General features: G+C 35.1%; 1 protein-coding gene across 2 annotated transcripts; it reads left to right on the forward strand.

Moving 5' to 3' along the window:
• The first annotated feature begins 430 nt into the window (after positions 1–430).
• LOC114305964 (acyl-acyl carrier protein thioesterase TE3, chloroplastic) lies at positions 431–17,971 on the forward strand. Of its 2 annotated transcripts, XM_082893457.1 has the most exons (5): positions 431–727; positions 4,098–4,198; positions 13,918–14,027; positions 14,412–14,507; positions 17,602–17,971. In XM_082893457.1, the coding sequence occupies exons 1-5, from the start codon at positions 507–509 to the stop codon at positions 17,752–17,754; spliced, it is 681 nt and encodes a 226-aa protein (XP_082749583.1). In that variant the 5' UTR covers positions 431–506; the 3' UTR covers positions 17,755–17,971. The 2 variants fall into 2 exon arrangements, with proteins under 2 accessions (XP_082749583.1, XP_082749584.1); XM_082893458.1 differs by lacking the exon at positions 14,412–14,507.
• Positions 17,972–19,721: the final 1,750 nt, after the last annotated feature.

Below are 19,721 nucleotides of genomic sequence, written 5' to 3' on the forward strand. Positions count from 1 at the left end.
CAAATTAAATAGTTTTTGAATAAAAAAAAAAGTAATGAAGTAAATTTGATAATACATAATTTTTTTATATGTATTTATTATTAGTATTTGACAATTTACTTGATATTCTTTTAGTTAGGTTGAGTTAAATTATTATCCAAAAAAAAAAATTCTATTATGTTTAAAATTTATAAAAATTTAAATTATCAAATCAATTCGCATTCATCCGTCAATCTACCAATCTATTCAATTCATATACATCAATTCAGCGAACGAAAACAAATTAATTTTTTTAATCCACTCAGCCAACAAACAAATAACATATTAAAAATTTTCCACGTGAAACCGAACAATGAACACTCCACTTCTAAGAACCTGAAGCCTTCCTTTTGGTCCCCACGTGGTACACGCCTGTGGTATGGAGTTCAACGCCCACTAAATGGTCAGACAGATTTTCAAATTCACAACCGAAACCCACCACTCTCTCTCTCTCTCTCTCTCTCTCTCTCTCATACCCCATCAAGGAGATGGTTCAGTCTCTCTTCTCCCCAGCTGCCCACATGGCTCTTCAGACCTCGTGTTCCAAGTTTGCGTCGTTCAATCTCCACCGTCCATCCTCCTCAAATTTCCCCCCGTCACAGCCGCTGTTCCACCAGCGGCCGCTCCCGCTGCTTCATCTCCGGCCACTCCTCTCTCTTCCTGCCAGGAGCACCAGTGCACTGGCATTCGACTTCAAAGGTGGCAAAGGGTACTCCCTTCTACTCTCCAATTTTTCATTCCTATTTATTTATTGTCTTGTTAATATTTCTAATCCCGTTTTATAAGACCATCTTCAATGATTCACCAAAACTGATATTAAATTCAAATTTTGATGAAAAAGTTACTATTTACTGTTTCAATGGTTGCACCAAATGAATATCAAATTGAGATTTCATCAAAGAATTCATCAAACTGACGACGAAATATTGATTTCACCAAAACACTGTTGGTGACCATTGGAGGGAGGACCCGGTCGACCAACCGGTTGTCCGGCCGGTTGACCAACCGGTCGACCGAATTCCTTTGAAATTGATAGGTTCAAACCGGTCAAAAAAGGTTCAAACAGGTAAAAAAAAAAAATTATTTTTGCTTCACCAGTTGACCGACCGGTCAACTAACCGGTCGACCCAAACATCTGCACTTTATTCAATTGATGAATCTCTGAGAATGGAAGCTGCAAATATGAAGCTGGACATGTTTACATCATGACAATTGTTTAATCATACATTCATCTGAAGTTGGACATGTTTACATCATGACATCGTGACAAGCTGCAATTGTTTACAAATATGAATCTGCAAATATGAATCTATGAAAGCTGAAATTGTATACATCATGACAACCCAATTGAAACAATTTGTGAGTTTTCATCATTTGAAACAATTTCAGAACTAGGTCGACTCACTAGCAAACATCTTTACAGAAAGCTGCAATTGTTTTATCATTGAAATATTCTAAAAAGCATAGCGTTGAAACGTAGCGTTTCAAAAAAAAAAATTTACGCTAACCGGTCAACCCACCGGTCGACCAACCGGTTGACCCATGGGATTTGATACGGGATTTGATGCACCGTTAGAGCGAGTGGTATCAAATTTGATGAAATGGGTCATTTTTTACTTAGATTTGATGAAAAATCTGATTCACTGTTAGAGATGCTCTAAGTAATTTTTTTAATTAAAAAGTCAAAAAAATTATTTAAAAAGTTAAAAAATCAATAATTTATATTAAAAAGTCAAAGATTTTTTTTTTTCTATTTTTTACACATCTTTTCGTAAAAAATTAAAAAATCATTTTAAATATATTAATTTTTTTTATATCATATTTTAATAAAAAAAAAACTTAAAAGTTAATTATTAAAAAAAATACAACTTTTAGCTTTCAAAATTCATGGGTTATTGTGCTTTCAGTTTGACTTTTCTTGTTGCATTGTTAAATGTCATGGTACGTTATTTGAATCAACGTCACGATCAGTGGCGTAGTTAGGAGTTCAATGTAAATGGACATAAATTAATGATAATTTGGTTTTATTTTTTTAAAAATATTTTTAAAAAAATTTTGTTTTCTTGTTTTTTTGTATTTTTTTGTTTTTATCGATTTTTTAATATTTTAAGTAATTTTTTTTTTACTTTTTAAACATACCTGCATAGATATACCTAAAAAATAAAAAAATTGTGAAAAAAATTCACTAAATATCAAAAATATTTAAAAAAAATGAGAATTCAGTATATTTTTTGTATTTTTATGTATTTATTAATTTTTTAAAATATTTTTTCACAAGTTTTTTACTTTTTAGATATATCTAAGTAAGGTGCATCTAAAAAAGTAAAAAAACTGTTTAAAATTTAAAAAATATTCACTAAAAACAAAAAAAAATACGAAAATCAAAAAACTCAATTTTCGAAAAACTTAATCTAAAAAATTCAAACCAAACACATTGATTAAATTTTTTTTTCTCCATAATAAACAATAATGAGATATTACTAAACTTAAATGTTAATAGTTCATTTGGATAAATGTGAATTTTAAATTAAAGGATTTGAGATTAAATTTTATAAAAATTTTGGGGAGTAACTATTTTATAAGTGGATTGGAAAATTAAAAAAGAAGACACGTAGAGACAGAAATGATATATTTTAGTAGAGAAATTTTATAAAACATACCGCAAAAAAAGTGTCTATCATATATCGCAATTATGATTTTCGTGGTCTTTAGTTATAACACATTATAGTGTTAGATATAATTTAGTTATAACTTCTTGTGGTTGTTATTATAGTTATAACTACATATCAAGTAATAGTTAGTTATGACTTATTCTGATATTAGTTATGACCTATTGTAATTTTTTTTATTTTTTTATTTTTATAATTGAAGATGTGTTGCTTGATTGTAATTTATATAGTGGTCATTTTAGTTATGAATGAAAAGAAACACATGAAGGATAAACTCCACATGTCAAATGAAACTAACAATCCAATAAATTCTATATATTTTCATTAAAATTAACTATGTTTGCATATCAATAATGATAGACATCACCATTATATTGAAATTTTTATAAATAACAATCAGTGTGTTTCGTTTGAGTTTTTTGAATTAAGTTTTTTGAAAATTAAGTTTTTTGGTTTTCGTATTTTTTTTGTTTTTAGTGAATATTTTTAAAATTTTAAACATTTTTTTTTTACTTTTTAGATGCACCTTACTTAGATGTATCTAAAAAGTAAAAAATTTGTGAAAAAATATTTTAAAAAATTAATAAATACATAAAAATATAAAAAATGTATTGAATTCTCGTATTTTTTTTTTTTTTTGTATTTTGGGTATTTAGTGAATTTTTAAAAGGTTTTCTTCACAAATTTTTTATTTTTTAGATACATCTAAGTTAGGTATGTCTAAAAATTTTAAAAATTGCTTAAAATATTAAAAAAATCAGTAAAAACAAAAAAACACGAAAAATAAAAAAGTAGAATTTTCTGAAAATATCATTGACATTTCACTTTAAATAATATTTTTATAATTTTTTTATTTAATATATTTTTTTTATATTTAATTAAAAAAAAAATCCCAAAACTCAGGGGCACATGACCCCCTGAGCCCAATGTGGCTCCGCCCCTGATTGTGGTGTTACATTTTTGTTTCTAATTTCTATTTTGGGCTGAATTTTGTGGACTTTCTTTGATGATGTTTCCATTTTATCATAAATTAGATTTAAGGTTGAAATTAACGATACTTGTCAATCTTTTGATGTGCATACGTACAAAACATTAATGAAATTTTTTTGCAGAATGATCAAATTGAAAGTAGACTTAAAATGTAGAGATCCAATTGTTCAAATTGAAATAACAGGACAAAAGTGAAATTGGGTCATACTATAAGGGTGAAAAATATAATTTACCCTGACATACGTTTGGGTGAAGCTGTGAGCTTGGCTATCTTAAACCCTGTTAAATTGGTATCTAATCAGAATTATGTGGAGCTTTGGTAGGATTTTTTTGGGATCATTTTATCCCTCTATATGGAGTTATCCAAGTATATTTTCTAATGGGGTTAGAAATCCATTTATGTATTTTTTTACTTGGCAGAATGAGTGGATTCCATGATGTTGAGCTCAAAGTCCGTGACTACGAATTGGATCAATATGGTGTTGTAAACAATGCTACTTATGCGAGTTACTGTCAGCATGGTGAGACTGCTTATACTAAGCTGTGGTTCAATATTGAATTTAATAAACTTCCAACGTCAGTTAACCACATCCTTGGTGCAAGGATTTTATGTTTAACCTTTTAAATAATCTAATGCTTTTCTAAGTCCCTTGCTTAAAATCAAGTGTAGTATCTGGGTTTATCAATTATATCCTTCTTGTGTTCAAATACTTGTTGAAATTCACATGGATTTTTCTTCAATTTAGAAAAAACTGGGTTTGTTCACAATTTTAGTTCTATGTTACCCTCTGTCCTTGGATTTAGAAACAAATAGTGCAGGTGGTCCGAAAATGTAGGGTTTGTATCATCGGAGAGGTAAGTAATCTTAACAGTAAATCAAAGGGACTAAAGATGAGTCTATGGGTGAGAGTAGGTCCACCAAATCAAGAAAAGATAAATCCTTATAACCGGCATAGCTAGGGTAACTCCAGGCGATGTCTCTCTTAAGCCACAATATATAGTAGCCGATATATAGTAGTCGGACAAATAGCATACCAGTCACAGACTCAACTAAACTCTGATACTGAATTGAAAGCTTAACTCACATTTCTTCTTAAAATTTAAGTATTAAAGAGAGGAAAACTGAAACTTTATAACTAATACAGATGAGACAATTCCAAGCAATGTGAGACATATTTCAATAATTTTTCCTTTTCCAAGAAACCCTTTAATCCTTATTGAGCTGTGAAAAATGTGCCCTATTTATACGCGTCTCCTTGGCTCATAGGTGGCTAAGTAGCCAATAGGATTATGCCACATCACAAGTTTCTCATATCAACCTTTTTGGAAAAGTGTAGCCTTGCATCAGCTAAGATAGTTAGCTACCTTCTGGTGAGCCCCTACTCCTAGTCATCAAGCCACAAGATCTCCAACATCTTGGTTGTGGGGAAATGATAGAGAACTCTAAATATAGAGTTTTAATTTGAGCTCTAATGATGTGTTAAAGTAAAAAAAAAAAACAAAACAAAACAAGACACAAATATCACATCAGGGTGGGATCCACCTACCCATTAGAGCTCCTATATTAAAGCTCTAAAGCATTTTTGTGGTTGTGGGTCATAGCATAGCCTTGTAGCAGTTGGACCATGTCACGTACCAAGTCTCAAGGGCTTCTGGGTCCTACCATTTCAACTAGGTAGGCTCGTTTGGCCTAGGTAATTTTATCTTTAGGGAGAAGTTTCTTCACTTTTAGGTCTCACTTTCTCTATCTCCACGAAAGTCATGGTTTTGACATGTCCGCGGTATTTGTGATAACCCTAAGCTTGCCACCAACTCCCGGTCTCAGTGGGCACCATGAGTATTTCGGCTCTGTTTTATAAACTTTTCAAATTATAGTTTTATCTATTAATTTAAATGTGGTATTTATTTGAATTTTTAAATCATAATTTCATACGTATTTTTTAAAATTTAATTCAAAGCATAATCATTATTTTTTAAAATTCATAATCAAATAGATAATCCAAAATTCTTTTTAAATTAATATTTTAATTTTTTTAAAATTTTAAAAATATTTTAATTTTGTTAAGATTTTAAATATTTTAATATTTGAATATGTTATATTTTTTTTTAATTTTTTAATTTTTTGAATATTTTTAAATATTTTAATTTTTAAATATTATGATTTTAATATTTAAAATTTTAAAATATTTTACAAAAGTAATTCAAACTCTATTTTATAAAAATATTTTTAAATATTTTAATTTTTTTTTGTTATGTATTTAGTTACGATTTGAGTGTAAAGTTGTGAAATTAGTATGAAGTTTTGAGTTATGTGTTTGGTTATGAGTTTTAAAAACAATTTCTTAATTGAGTTTTGTTTTATATGTTTGGTTACAATTTGAGTGTAGAGTTGTTTTTAAATTTAAAATATTAAAATTTTAAATTATTTAAATTTCTTGAATATTTAAATTATTTAAATTTTTACGATTTAAATTTTTTGAATATTTATTTTAATTTTTTACTTATTAAATTTTTTAGATTATTTAAATTATTTAAATATTTATGATTTAAATTTTTTGAATATTTATTTTGAAAAAAAAAATTATTTTTAATATTTTAATTTTCGGAATATTTTTAATATTTTAATTTTCTAAATATTTTTATTATTTTAATTTTCTAAATATTTTTAAAATATTTTTAATATTTTTAATGTTTATACAGACCTAAAAAATGAATTAACAGAAAAATTAATTGACATAAAATAATTAACATAGAAATTATTTGAAAAAAAATTATTCAAAAAAATTACTTAAAAACAATTAATTGAAAAAAAAAATCAGTTTTTTATTTGAGTATTTTAAAAATAGTTTGGTTATGACTGTTGATCAAAAATACGGATATTAAGTTATGAGTTATGTATTTGATTATCAATTATAGGTTGAATTAAGTTTTGAAAATTATTTTGAAAACTCATCACCAAACAAATTTTCTTATTTCACATGTCATATTAAACTTTCAAAACTCAATTCAACACTCAATTCAAAAACCATATTTAAACAAATTTTCTACACTCAAATCATAATTTCACAACTCACAAACTCAAAATATAACTCATACTCTCAAATTATATTTACAAAACTCTACCAAACGGAACCTTCATTTCCCTCATAGGCTTCTTTCACCTCGGGGGCTTCATCTTGTCCTTTGGGCCCCGTTTGTTTGGAGAGTTAGAGGGGGGATTGGGATTGGTAGTGAGGTGAGACCCACTAATATTGTGTTTGTTTTGAGAGATGGGGAGGGGATTGATAGTGAGTTCCGAATTAAGATGGCCTCCCCAAAGGGATTCGGATGGGCTTCCAAGATTTGGTATTAGAAAAATAGTCCAATGGACCCTAGAAATTTTTTTATTTATTTATTTTTTATTTTATGTTTTACGTGGCGGGTATTTTTTTTTTGAACATTAATGTTTAATTTTTTATATTTTTTGTTAATTAAAAATCATTGTTTTATTTTTTTCTGGAAAATTTTTTATTTTATTTTAATTTTTTAAAAATTTTTTACATGTTGGGCATTTTTTTTTAAACATTAATATTTAATGTTTTTGTATTTTTTTTATTTATTTTATTATTTTATATTGATTTTATATGAAAATAATTTAACAATCTCTACACTAACAACTATTATTAAAATAAATATAATTTTATTTAATTCTCTCACTATTAATTTCTTTACTATCAATCTCTTTTATTTTACTTATGAAAAAAAAGGACCTTCGGAATACCTTATTGAGTTCAAAAGGCATGCGTGGAAACTTATCCTCATTTCTCATTCCTTTAGACAATTTTATGCTAGGTCAATAGACACCTTTCTTGGCTCAGCTAGTTCACCCACGGGTTTATAACTCGTATGGTATATCCTATGTGAGTTGGTTTGCGTACCCTTTGTGGGCTACTTTTGACCCATGATAAATATTTTAGAGTAATAATTTTTTAATTTTAAATGTAGCTCTAATAAATTAATAGTGGGTTTCACCTATAATGATGTGATATTTTAATCTTAATTTTTTTTATTTTATTATTTTTATTCATTATTATGTCATTAATGTTCCATTAAAATATTAAAATTAGTGGTATGAATCATTATTGTTAACCCATTTCTATTAGGATTTTTCTCATTCCTTTTTCCAAGAGTGTTTCTCCCACCAACGCAAGTATGGCTGTAATTTCAAATTTTGAATTTGACCTTCGTACAAAGAGCAATGCCTTTATACAAAATTATTAAACCTTGTTTGTGACATCTGCTAGATTTGAACCTCATCTGCTCTCATCGTGGCTTTTTATTTTTAATTCACTATCTTTGAGTTGGTCTTTGAAATTTTGACTAAAACAGTACATAGTGCTATGTATCACTGATTCTTGCGTTCAGCTACCATAGTGGAATTTTCAGAGTGATTTGTACCATCTCTAGATGAGATGTGAGCAGAGAATAATTGTTATTCAGTCTAGTTGGGATCTCATTTAGATAAAGGCCATTTTATGGCATGCGCTAGCTTCCAAGAACCAAAAAGAAACAAATAAATACCCACTATTGTTTATCAAAAAATACAAAAATAAAAAAAAAATTATGTATACCCACTATATGGTTTCTAGACAAACAATTACTTGTTTTCTAAAGGTGGATCCAGTGACAAGTTCACGTCATGATGTGATTATTGTTAGAGGCATTGTCAAAGCTGCTGAAAGAACCTTATGACCCAAAGCTACATGGAACTGCTTTTCCATTGTTCTGCAGTATCCAGCTTGGTTGTAGCAATGATGTTAATTGGAATTCAGTGTTGTCACCTACTCGTGATATTCTTTCTCCATCTTGTCTACCTAAGCTGTGATGGTTTGTGGAGGAAACTTTAATTATTTAATTTCTCTGATAAATCCACCTTTCTGTATTACTATTATCCTTCTATAATTTTCTTCTTTGGGACAACAATGTGAACTGATAAGCACTTAATAGTCCTGGGATCCAACCTTTCAAGAATCATTATGATGGTCTGCATTTAAAACCCTCCAATATATGGCAAAGATGGAATGTCTGGTATTTATTTTCCTTTCTTCTTTTTTTGCTTCTTTTGTATGCTTGTGTGTGGGAGCTAGGGCTTAGTTAAAGGTAAGAACTTCAACTAGATAGATGCAAATGACACAAGAAAAACATAAAAAGTTAAGTGAAATGGCAGATATTACGTTGAGGTGCGCCATGAGGCGAACAGGGATGCGTCGGAATCTAGGTATCCTCTAGAGGCCAATGGATGCAGCTTTCGGTCTGACTTTTCATCCTTCAGAGAGGAGACTGTGCCATCCGGCTAGGAGCCGCGTGGTGGGTTGTCGTGGGCTGATCGGGCTGCTTTTGATACTGAGGAAGGCCTGAACGATTTGTTGGCGATGGTAGTGCAACCATTGAGTGTGGAGGTTGGTGCACAGGGGGTCTTTTACGGTCCGAATTTGAACCCATCTCACAGTGGTGTAGAGTTGGGGAGAAATGGGGTACCTTCGGCTGAGGCCGTTTTGAATTGGTTGTTGGAACGAATCAGTGAGGTTAGTCGGTTATTGGGCTTGTCTTTCGAAGGGCATGAGGAGGAAGTGTTGCGTTTATTCTCAGCGGTGGAGGAATCATGGAAGAAAGGGACTCCTAGTAAGGAGGGGGTTAAATTAGCAAAAACCAGTCGGAAGGGAACCGGGAGCTTAAGAATCTTGCATGTTCCATTAATTATGACCATGGAGGGTCAAAGGTGGGCAGTGACTCTCGAGGACCTCATGGGGGACCACTTATGTTGAAATGAGATTAAAAATTCTTTTTTGGAATGTGCGGGGTTTGAATGATAGGGACAAAAGGTTGGTAGTAAAAGCAGCTCTATGTAGTATGCAAGTTGATGTGGTATGTTTACAAGAGACAAAAATGGATGTGTTAGGTTAGGGGAGGCGTGGTACGCGATATTTAGGGAGGACAATTTGTGGACTGGTTTTATTTGCCAGCTACTGGTATTGCGTGAGGGATACTTTTCTATTGGGATTCCAGGGTCATTATGAAGGAGGAGGAGGTGGTGGGCGGTTTCTCTTTGTCTTGTTCGTTTTGGTGTGTGGAGGATCAGTTTCGGTGGGTGTTTACTGAGGTATATGGTCTGGTACAGAATGCAGACCGAGGCGAGTTCTTGGCTGAGTTAGAAAATGTGGCTTTCCGTTGGTTAGAGCCTTGGTGTATGGGGGGTGATTTTAATATGGTGCGGTGGTCGGTTGAAAGGGTGAGGAGCACTAGGGGGTTGCAGTGGATGGGATCTTTCTATTCTTTGTTGATGAGATGCAGTTGATTGATTTTCTTCTTCATGGGGGGAGTTTCACTTGGTCGAATGGGCAGTGTCTATCGCGGATTGATCAATTTCTCAATTCTGGAGGTTGGGAGGAGCATTTTTTAAATGTTACTCAGATTTGCCTATCTCGCCCATTGTTGGATTATTGGCTCATTTTACTCGATAGTGGTGGGGTTCGGAGGGGCCCCACTTCTTTCTGTTTTAAGAATATGTGGCTGCATTCTGATGGTTTCTTGGAGAGGGTCCAAGAATGGTGGACTAGTTATGTGGTTATAGGATTGCCTAGTTGTATGTTGGTTTAGAAATTGAAACTGCTTAAAAGGGATCTGAAAGGATGGAATAAGGAGGTGTTTGGTCATTTAGAGGGCCAAAAGGCGGCGGTGGTGTCTTTACTCCAGTCCTTGGATGAGATAGAGGTTAATGGGGGCTTGTCTGGTGATGACGTTACTAGTAAGGAGATAGCCGGACAGAATTATGTTCGTATCTCTCGTATAGAGGAGGTGTGTTTCAGGCAAAAATCCTAATGTTTGTGGCTCAAGGATGAGGATTGGAATACTAAGTTCTTCCATCGGATGGCGAATTCCCATCATCGAGTGAATCAGATTAACAGGTTGCGAGTGAAGAGTCGTGATCTAAATACGGCAGAGGAGATTGAGGAGGGGATTGAGGATTTTTATCAGCATTTGTTTTAGCAACAAACAGGGGAATGTCGGCCAAGGATGAAAAGAGTTCAGTTTGATATGATTTCGGAGGTGGATAGGGTGGCTTTGGAGGCGCCCTATTACAGAGGAAAGGTGCTTTGGGCTTCACGGGCGATGTGTGGGGATAAGGCGCCAGGTCCGAATGGCTTTACTATGGCATTTTTTTAGCATTGTTAGAGTGTGGTTAAGACGGATGTGATGGCCACTTTGGAGGCTTTCTTTGTGTCGGGCCAGTTTGAAAAGAGTCTTAATGTGACTTTATTGGCTTTGATTCCTAAGACAGGGGGTAGAGGATATTCGGGATTTTAGGCCTATTAATCTGCTTGGAAGTGTGTATAAGCTTTTAGCTAAAGTCTTGGCAAATAGGCTTTGAGGGGTTTTGTAGGTAGTGGTATTAGAGTCCCAAAATGCATTTTTTTTTTTTTTTTTTTTGAGGGGTTGCCAAATTCTGGATGCAGTGTTGATGGCAAATGAGTGTGTGGATTCCCGGGTTCGACAAGGTTAACCAGGTTTGATTTGTAAGTTGGATATCGAGAAGGCGTATGATTATGTTCGGTGGGAGTTTCTTCTATATGTTTTGAAGCGTATAGGTTTTGGAGAAACTTAGTGGAAATGGATTCAGTTTTGCATTTCTACTGTGCGGATGTCTGTTCTGGTCAATAGGACGTCGGCAAGTTTTTTCCCGACCTACAGAGGCCTTCGTTAAGGGGATCCTCTGTCTCCATTATTGTTTATCTTAGTGATAGAGGCATTGAGTAGATTGGTGGATAGGGCTGTTCTTAAGCATTTATTGGAGGGCTTTATAGTAGGTCCTCTCACGGGGGCGCCTATTTGTGTTTCTCATTTGTTGTATGCTGATGATGCTTTAATTTTTTGTAGGGCCGTAGCGGAGCTGGTGGGTTATTTGAGATGTGTCTAGTTGTGTTTTGAGGCAATTTCGGGCCTTCGAGTAAATCTCAAGAAGCCAGAAATGATTCCGGTGGGGAAGGTGGAAAATTTGCCTGTGTCAGCAGCAGTGTTGGAATGCAAGAAGTCGGCTTTACCAGCTACTTATTTGGGCTTGCTGTTGGGGGCAACGTTTAAGGCTCAAAGGGTATGAGAAGGAGTGGTGGAGTGTATTTAGCGCCGGTTGCCGGGTTGGAAGAGTCAATATCTTTCGAAAGGGGTAGGTTGACTTTGATCAAGAATGTGTTGAATAGGATTCCGACGTATTTTATGTCTTTTCATGTTATTCCGGTATCGGTGGCTTGACAGCTGGAGAGGCGTCAGCGAGATTTTCTGTGGGATGGTGGGGTGGGGGGGAGGATGATTTTTGTTATCATTTGGTGGACTGGGGGCAGATTTGTCAACCAAAAGAGGAAAGAGGATTGGGGGTCCGACAATTGGTGTCTTTCCACAAAGCTTTGTTGGGTAAGTGGCTATGGTGCTTTGTTTTGGAGCCAGAGAGGGTATGGAGACGGGTGGTGGTTAGTAAGTACAAGTTGGATAGGGGGGCCTAGGGGGTAGGGGCTGTGGTTGGATCTTATAGGCGTGGCTTTATGGAAAGGTATTGAGTTGGGACGAGGGCAGTTTTGGGCGAATGTGGAGTTTCAGGTGGGCGATGGGAGGAGGGTGCGCTTTTAGAAGGATAGGTGGTGTGGCGGTGTTGCTCTAGCAGATCGTTTTCCACTAATTTATGAAATTGCAGGGGATCAAGACACTATAGTCACATCTTATTTGAGGGGTAAGGGTGTGGTGGTTTGGGACATTCATTTGTGGCGACCGGTCCATGACTAGGAGTACGACCAATTGTTGCAACTTTGGGATTATTTGTATGGGTTGGGTGTGACTGGGGTGGGGGTAGATGTTTTGGGGTAGAATGTGGTGAGGGCGAAGGGCGTTTCTCTGTTTCCTCTTTCTACCGGTGTTTAGCGGGGGAGGTGAGGAGGGATTTCCCTTGGAAGAGTATTTGGGTACCGGGAGTTCCCTATACGGTGGCTTTCTTCATGTGGACAGCGGCATTAGAACGGAATCTTACGATTGATAATTTTGTGCGGTGTGGTCATTTTCTAGTGAATCGGTGTTGCATGTGTTGTGTTGATGCAGAGTCTATTAATCATTTGTTTTTGCACTGTTCTGTGGCTAGCTGTTTGTGGGGTCTTATGTGCTCTCTTTTTGGGATTGTTTGGGTTCAACCGTAGAGGATAGTGGATATGTTGTGGAGTTGGCATGGAGCTCAAGTTGGTCAGAGGCAGCAGCGGTGTGTGTGGTCTATGGTGCCTCGTTGTTTGATGTGGCTAGTTTGATTAGAGCGTAATAGGCGTACTTTTCAAGAGGTTCGTCATAGTGTTTCATGGCTTGAGAGTTGCCTTCTTACAGTTTTGTATAGTTCGTTGGAAGGAAAGTTTGATCCGGATTTGTTTGTCCTATTAGATTTTTTAGATAATATTATTGGTTAGGAGGAGGTAGGTCCTCGTTGAAGATTTGTATCATTTGCATCTTCTTGATGCTCTTTTAATAAAGCTTATTTATTTATCAAAAAAAAAAAAATTACGTTGAACCTGGCAGCAAACCTATCTGGCATTTACATGGGATTTTTATTTATTGGATCTTGGCATCCCCATAATCTTACAAAGATTGACTAGAAAGAAAGGAAGTCATCATGGAGTGGAAGCATTATGTCAGACATTGGAGCAATTTCTTTGACATCTGGCTAAAAGTCTTAGCCTGTCTGAATATTAACCTTGTCTGGTTTGGGTATAGATTTTAGGGACTGAAGAAGTTATGCAGTCAAATAGAACTGGAATTCTTTCATTTTTTGTTTCTTTTAAAGGCCAAGAACTAAAATATAGTTTTTGAAGGAGCTTTTGTTGACTTAAGCCTAATAGTGATAGTGTGCAGAATAGTTTCAGAGAACAACTTTGATAGTTTCGCTTTTTGTTTTTGTTTTTGTTTTTTTTCTTTTTTCCCCTTGTTCTATGGAAATAAATCAGTTGCTTGCTTGTCATTTACATCTACACTGTCTCTCAAGGTAAACCCTTATTTCTCATATCAAGATGTGTCCATACACAGCTAAAGTGGTATATGCATGATTGAAAAATACATGGTGATATAATGAGGTGAGAAACGCACACAAGAATTTGCAATGAGTTTAAACTATTTTGTTGTTTCTTCCTGATGCTTGGTTGAAACAGACTCATTACTTGTCCTTCATTATTTTGAATAGGTGTTCATGAACTTTTCAAAAGGATTGGTGTAAATGCTGACTCAATTGCCCGGGTTGGTGATGCACTAGCACTGTCAGATCTGTCGCTCAAGTTCCTTGCACCTTTACGAGTACGACATTCATCTCCTCATTCATTAATTACTAGGCCTTGGGTTTTGTCTAAATTGTTACTCCTTGTTTTGAATCATTTTTCAAAATAACATACCTCATGGGATACCTTCAACTGTTTGAGGTGAAGTTGAATGGCTTCTTATGGCCACCGAACTTGAGGATGAAATTCTACTTGGAGAACATGAAAGCATTAAGCATCTTACTTTAATATTTGCTTAAACATTGTAAACAAAGTGATCCACTGAAAATGCAATAACAACTATTAACTAGTTCTCCATAGAAAATGAAAAAGGTTTATTATGTAGCATCGTTCTTAATATTTTGAAAGTTCAATGATGGGTTAGGTCTAGTTGTTGTTCTCACATTGTTCCTTGTGCAACCAGAGTGGAGACAGGTTTGTTGTGAAGGTGAGGGTATCTGACTTTTCAGCTGCTCGTTTGTTCTTCGAACAATTCATCTTCAAGCTACCAAATGAGGAGGTTTCTTAACTTTTAAACTTTCTTTTTTAGGTTAATTACATTTTAACTCCCTATAGTTTAAACTGAAAACACATTACCTCCCTATAGTTAAGAAATGCACACTTAAACCCCTTGTGATTTGAAGTGACGTGTAAAATTCTGTCTAAGTTAACCGTGTGTGAGTAACACGCAACGAAATAAGTGCGTGAGACATCTCCTAAAGACATTGACCCTAAAATGGATTGATAAAATGACATTTTTGTCCTTCTTTTTTTTTTTCCCATCATCTGCCCCTTCATCACTGTATATCACTGTATAGCAGCAACTATCCTTCCCCACCTCTTCTGCTTGCCCATGCTCATTATCTCCTCCATCTCATTTCCTTTATTTTTTTACCATGACTGATATGTATGTAAAAATTTACGTATGTGTGTGAGTGTGCGTGTGTGGGGGTGGGTGGGTCTTAGTTGGCTGGGACAACCATGGCTGTTTTTATGGAAAAAAGAAAAAATAAAGAAAACAACAATGCTAGAGGGTCACAATTTTTGTGATCATAATGGCTTAAAACTATCAAAACGACGTCGTTTTGGATGCAAAACATGCCAAAACGACGTCGTTTTGACAATTTTGAGTCATTGTGGCCACAAAAATTATGACCCTCAAACATTTTCCTAAAGAAAAATGAGGACAGAAAATTGCACAGTTCGAAGCAAACGTGGTGGGTGATTTCAATTATATGATATATATATAAAGGAAGCATGGGTGCGGGTACGAGTATGGTACGGGTTTGAGTACGGATACATCGATTCGGCAAAACTTAAAAAAAGTACGATACAGATACGGCTGCGGTACGTTGACATTTTTTTTTTATAAATATAATTATGGTTAAAGGATCCAACCTACAAATTAAAATTAAATATCAAAACTAAAAAAAGAACTACTCATTTTCCTATAATTTAAAACCATTAAGCGTTAAAAATAGTATTTGTGAAATTTCTCACTTTGATATGTTATGCACTGTGAATTTGTGATCATACTTTATTTTTAAAATCTTTCTTTTTGCTCATCAATTTGCTATTTTTATAGGGTGAGACCAAAGAAATAACAGGAGACCAAATAAAGATTTAAAGTTAATTGCCAACAGTAAAGAAAAAAAATTCTCAATTAGGACAGGTTGTCAATTGCAATTTGTATAATACATAAAATTGCATCATTCCCAACCACTACTAATCAACTAATACAGTATCAATTTTTAATGTTTTGTGCATAAACTTTAAAAATTTGTTATAATTAAAGATTTTATAAAGAAATCTAGGAGGATCTTAAGCAAAAGCATAATGCATAGTCATACACAGAATTATCCTTTATAGGCCTTGTTATTTTTTTTTATTTTTTTTTTGGTTCAAATAGCTTTTTAAAACATCAAAATCATTTGTTGATATGCTTATACAATTTATACAAACAGACAGGACAACAGAGAAACATCAAAATTACTGATCTGCAACGGCACAAAAAAAAAAAAAAAATTGCTTATCTGCAAGGGCAAAAAAAAGAGAGGTTAAAAAAAAAAAAGGCCCTGGCGTATCCGAAACGTACCAACGGCGTACCCATGGCGTACCCACGCCGTACCCGAATGAACCAAACGTACCAGACCCTCTTTTGCCGTATCCGGTACGCATACTGCCGCACCGGTACGCATACTCGCACCCGGTAAGTATCCGGTACTCGTACGACACTATTTTTGGAGTACTCGTGCTTCATAGAAGCACCGACACGTCCCTAGGCCCTACGTACAAGTGTCGGACATGTGTCGGACACAAACACATGTCGGACACGTAGTAGACACGTGTCCGACACTCTCTCTAACGTGTCCCCTATTTTTTTTTTGAAATTTTCCCATCGGACATGCCATGGACATGTGGGGACACTTCCAGACATGCGTGAGTGGATCGAAAAAGCTGTAACTATTAGAGAGGAGACAAAGAAAGAGAGAAAGTGATCGAGGGAGACCAGAGAAAGAGAGAAAGAGGTTGAGGAAGAAGAGGAGAGAGAAAGAAAGAGATCGAGGGAGAGGAAGAAGCCTTACTTATTCAGATCAATCGAAGAAGCTGAGTTATGATTCTTCATCTTCTCTTCGTCTCTGTCTCCATCTTCTCTGTTCTTCTTCTTCTCTTCATTTTCTTCCTCTTTTCCTCCCTTTCATCTTTGCCTTTTCTAACTCTCTCTCTCTCTGCCCTTTTGATTTCACTCTCTCTCTCCTCTATTGTTTCTTTGTTTTATTTTTTTTCTCTTTTCTCATTTGTCTCTCCCTCTTTTCTTTTTTTTTTTTTCTTTTCTCTTTTTTTTTTTGAGTCCTTATTTTTTGTTAAACCTAAAATTCATAGAATAAAATATTTTTATTTAAAAAAACTCATTTTTTATTAAAAAAATTTAAAAAATGAGTTTATTAATTTTATTATTATTGTAATTGTATAAGAATTAATAATTTTCTTCTTAGTTTAGACATATAATAAATAAATAAAATTATATATATTAAACGTGTCCTCAGCGTAACGTGTCCCCTATTTTTTGAAAAATTACATGTTCGCATGTCCGTGCATCATAGGTATATATACTTATATATTATTTGATATATATGTAATTAGGAGTATAATATATATATATATATATATATGTTTGTGTGTTATTTTAATTTGAAATTTTTGTGCGTCAGAAATGGGTGTGCGCTTCGGAAATGAAAAATTATTTTGGTTGATTTTGCTAAAAGAAGACGGGTTTGGCCATGAGGCAGGGAGGAGGGACAAAAAATTGTGAAAAGAAGGAATGAAAAAAAAAAGAGAAAAAAAGGACAGAAAGTGAAAACCTGGTTTTGACTTATAGAAAATAAAATTTGAAAACATATCAAGGGTAATATGGACTTGTACAAATATTGTTAACATAGTTTGTCCTGACACTTCACTCGAAATCAAATCACAAGGAGGTAATTTGGACCAACCTATAGGGAGGTAAAATATAATTAACCCTTCTTTTTTTTATTTGACAAAAAAAAAGAGATGAAAATTTTTCTTGAGAACATATCTTGATGCTAATGAACTCCATTTGTCTGGTTGCCCAGCCCATTCTGGAAGCAAGGGCCACTGCAGTTTGGCTTGACAAGAACTATCGTCCTGTCCGTATTCCACCAGAGGTGAGATCTAAGTTTGTTCAAATTGTTCGCCACGAGGAATCCAATCTAGTGAAAATTCAGCAAAATGGCCTATTTGGCTGAAGACCTGGTGAAGCTAATTTACTTCCCCACTTGCTCTCAACACCCAAAAGCACTTTTTTTGGGTTGGTTTGGGTTGCTAAAAGATTATCCAAAATGGGGAAAGTAACAATATTCAGATAGAAGGATTCCCGTTCTTGTAAGTTTAAGTTTGATACAAAAACCTCATGGTTACAAATTAATTGTGAAATGGAGTAGTTAGAAATTGCTCCTTCTGGAATTTTGCTCACTTGTTATGTTCTTGAAATTTCTGCTTTTCACATGCATCCCCATCATACTTTTCTCACAAATTAATTGTGAAATTCAGTCCTTCTAAATTGGATTGTTTTTTCTGCGATTGAGTTGGGTGAAAGCTGCAACATTGTAGAGGCTAGACCTGAATTAGGCCTTGGTCAAGTGCTTCAAATTGGGATTTGTTCTTTACCTTGGAAAGCATTCCATACAGAAAATGCCTGTGATTTGGTGGGTAAATTTCTAGACTACAAGATTGTGAACTCGAGTTGGGATTTGTTTGTTTCCCTGGAAATCTATATATTATATAAGGAAAAATAAACTTGGTGGGAGTTTCAATATTCTAATCTCAATTTTTTAATTTTTTGATTTAAAAAAAAATAATAATTTCAACATTTATTGATTTCTTCCAATTCACAAATCTTTTTGACTTCTCTCATAGTTATTGCAGCACTTTTTTCAACTTCTCTCATACACTATAGTTAGTGATGGGGTTATTAAATTATTTTTATAAAAAATCTAAAAATAATAATTTGTATATTAAAAAAATATCTAAAACAAATATAAATATCTATATATATTTATATATTATATGAGAAAAAGGCTTGTGAGAGTTTCAAACTCTCATTCCACAATTGTTAAGTTTTATGATTTTAAAAATAATTCTATTGGCTAACAAATTATTTATAGATTTAAAAAAAAACGAAAACAAAAAACCACCTCAAATTTTGAATTACAAGTTCTTAAAATCTCCCCCTCCCCCCTCCCCAATATTTCCCTCTTTCCTAAATCTCATCTCATAATAAAGGTGTCGTTTGGTAACACTTACGTTTTCAGTTTTCTGTTTATATTTACAAATATTTTAAAAACTCAAATAAAAACTTGTTTGATAAAATTTTTGATTTATAAATCAGTGGTCTCAGTTTATAAATTGGGCCAAAAAATGAAAACACAAAAAATGTGTTTCCATTTTGAGTTTTGAGTTTTTTTTTTTTTTTACCACCCAACACTAGCCACCACCCGCCACCATTTTCCACCACCGTCTTCCGCCACCACCACCCACCACCCACCCCCCACCACCACCTACCACCACCACCACCACCACCCACCACCCATCCACCACCACCCACCCCTCGCCGTCGCCACAACCACTACCACCACCCACCACCCACCTGCCATCCACCCGTCACCATCGACCACCCGCCACTACCATCCACTGCCCGCCACCACCACCATCCGCCACCTACTTGCCACCATCACTCACCACTCACCTGCCACCACCACTCACCACCAGCCACCCACCACCAACCACCACCACCACCACCACCACCACTACCATCACCCACCACCCACTCGCTACCATCTACCACCCGCCACTGTCACCCATCTACCCACCACCACCACCACCACTACCCGCCACCTACCCGCCACCACCCGCCACCACTCGCCATCCGCTACCCACCGGTCACCACCACCCACCACCCACCACCCGCCACCACCACCACCACCACCCACTCGCTACCACCCGCCACCGTCACCCACCCACCCACCATCACCACCCACCACCACCGGCCATCCGCCATCCACGCGCTACCACCACCCGCCACCTGCCACCATCACCACTGCCGCCTACTCACTACTACCCATTACCCGCCACTGTCACCCACCCATCCACCCACCACCACCACTTACCCGTCACCACCACTCGCCATCCGCCACCCACCTGCCACCACCACCCA

The sequence above is a fragment of the Camellia sinensis genome, chromosome 10 (assembly GCF_055761805.1).
Source record: "Camellia sinensis isolate YWXY chromosome 10, ASM5576180v1, whole genome shotgun sequence".
NCBI classification, from domain to species: domain Eukaryota; kingdom Viridiplantae; phylum Streptophyta; class Magnoliopsida; order Ericales; family Theaceae; genus Camellia; species Camellia sinensis.

Bases quoted from the DNA above. Each gene is read 5' to 3' on its own strand.
- LOC114305964 (XM_082893457.1), top strand. From the start codon at position 507: ATGGTTCAGTCTCTCTTCTCCCCAGCTGCCCACATGGCTCTTCAGACC. The intron at 728-4,097 runs GTACTCCCTTCT...TTTACTTGGCAG, and splicing joins GACTTCAAAGGTGGCAAAGG to AATGAGTGGATTCCATGATG. The intron at 14,028-14,411 runs GTACGACATTCA...TTGTGCAACCAG, and splicing joins AGTTCCTTGCACCTTTACGA to AGTGGAGACAGGTTTGTTGT.